The 1,856-nt window shown below is 65.8% G+C and overlaps 1 protein-coding gene across 1 annotated transcript; it reads left to right on the top strand.

The window, feature by feature from the left end:
* Positions 1 to 1,142: 1,142 nt before the first annotated feature.
* Positions 1,143 to 1,748, top strand: EMIHUDRAFT_255744 (hypothetical protein; the record flags this gene model as incomplete). Its single annotated transcript, XM_005771464.1, has 1 exon — positions 1,143 to 1,748. A coding segment is annotated over one exon (606 nt), but the record flags the coding sequence as incomplete, so codon positions are not given.
* Positions 1,749 to 1,856: the final 108 nt, after the last annotated feature.

The following is a 1,856-nucleotide window of genomic DNA, read 5'->3' as shown; positions in this document are numbered from 1 at the left end:
GAGAGAGAGAGAGAGAGAGGGAGAGAGGGAGAGACGGAGAGAGAGAGAGAGAGAGGGAGGGAGAGAGAGAAAGAGAGAGAGAGAGAGAGAGAGAGAGAGAGAGAGAGAGAGAGAGAGAGGGGAGAGAGAGAGAGAGAGAGAGAGAGAGAGGGAGGTTCAGGTGGGAGGGTTGTGGAGTGACCAGAGGGGGGCGCTGTCAGGGGGTTTCATAATGGTGAAGCGGGAGAGGAGGGTTTGGGTGTCGTCTTCGAAGAGGTTGCGGCCCTCCAGCTGGGACGCGAGGTCGGTGTCTCGGAAGACAGAGTCGTTGCCGTGGTTCGGGACGAGAAGCGTGCCGTCGTGGGCGATGCAAAGGGCCACTGGATAGGTAGCCGCAACCTGCACAGTGAGCGGCCCCATCGTGGTTCGTGGTGGTGAGAAGATGAGGGTGGTGCTCGTCTGGATGTCGCCACACTGGTTGACTTGCATGAGTTCCACGAAGTCATTGGAGGCACCGTAAGCGTATGAGGGAGTGGGGAGGGCTGGGGGTGCTGGCTGCTGCGAGGGCTGCTGCGCTGGCTGTTGCGAGGGCTGCTGCGCTGGCTGCTGCGAGGGCTGCTGCGCTGGCTGCTGTGAGGGCTGCTGCGCTGGCTGCTGCGAGGGCTGCTGCGCTGGCTGCTGCGAGGGCTGCTGCGAGGGCTGCGAGGGCTGCTGCGAGGGCTGCTGCAAGGTGGGAGCTGACGTGCCCGGCTGGCCCTCGCCCAGAGCTGGCGGATCTGTGGGCTCTTGAAATGGCGCTTGTGACGTGTGCGCAGGCGCTGCGGCGAGCATGGCGGCTCATTTGTTTGTGTGTCACACCACGCGGAACGCATCTCCATCGCTTCGGTGAAGGGGGTGAACCGCGCCATCCTCGATCGCCGTGCAAAGCTCGCTTCCGAGCTCTCACGCCGCGCGTAGGGCCCTTAGGGGCCTAGAGAACACAACCCCCTCTCCCTTTTCTCCCAGTAAGCTAAATAAAAGTACGTACCCAGCGGCCATTTCTTCTCGTGCCAGTGCGCGCGCGCGCAGCGTCATTTTCTTCTTCGCCCGCCGGCTCTCACGATACCGGCCGGCGGTATTGTGTTTCGGCGGTGACGGCGGTGACCACACACTCGTACCTGTGCATGCGTTGCGCCGTGTGGGTCTCCGTTGCGTTCACTTCGCTCGCCAGTGCTCTGTCCCGAGCACAGCCGAAGCCGTTCCGGGCGTCAGAGATCAAGGCTCGCCTTCGGCGCCTCGGAGTGTCGACGGAGGGCTGCTTTGAGAAGGAGGAGCTGTACCGCCTGCTGCTCGAGCGTGCGCCCGAGGCGTCCGGAGTCGGCCACTGCGTCCCTCTCGAGCTGCTTCAGGCTGCGAGAGGAGCGATGGGCGCAGGCGTCACCGTCGACTCCAAGCGCTACGTTGGCATCCGCTTGGCATCCGCTGACGACGCCTCCGTCGCCGACCCGCGGCTGCTGATGCTGCTCGACTCGGCCGCCTCAAACTCACTGCTTACCCCCGCAGCGGCGCGGCTGCTCGGCGCGCGCCCGACCGGCGTGCGAGCGACTGCCGACACGGGCACGGCGGTCGGCCTGGGAGGCTTCGAGCAGGTCGACCTCGGTGAGGTGGCGCTGCCGGGCGGGCTTGCGTGCGGCCGTCTCGCGCCGGTGGTGATGGATCTTCCCCTCGAGCGGCCGTCCGGCGGCGGCGAGTGCGGCCTGCTCGGCCTCGACTTCCTCTCGCGCTTCGAGGTCGAGCTCTGTCTGCGGCCCCTGCTCCCGACAGCCAGCTTCTACCCGCTCGGATCTGCGGCCGACGGCGCGGCGGAGAAGGGAAAGGGCTCAGCAGCGCTCCCAACG

This window comes from Emiliania huxleyi (assembly GCF_000372725.1).
Source record: "Emiliania huxleyi CCMP1516 unplaced genomic scaffold EMIHUscaffold_3838, whole genome shotgun sequence".
Lineage (NCBI taxonomy): Eukaryota > Haptophyta > Isochrysidales > Noelaerhabdaceae > Emiliania > Emiliania huxleyi.
The sequence above is the reverse complement of the archived record's forward strand: the minus strand, read 5'-3'. Positions and strand labels throughout refer to the sequence as shown.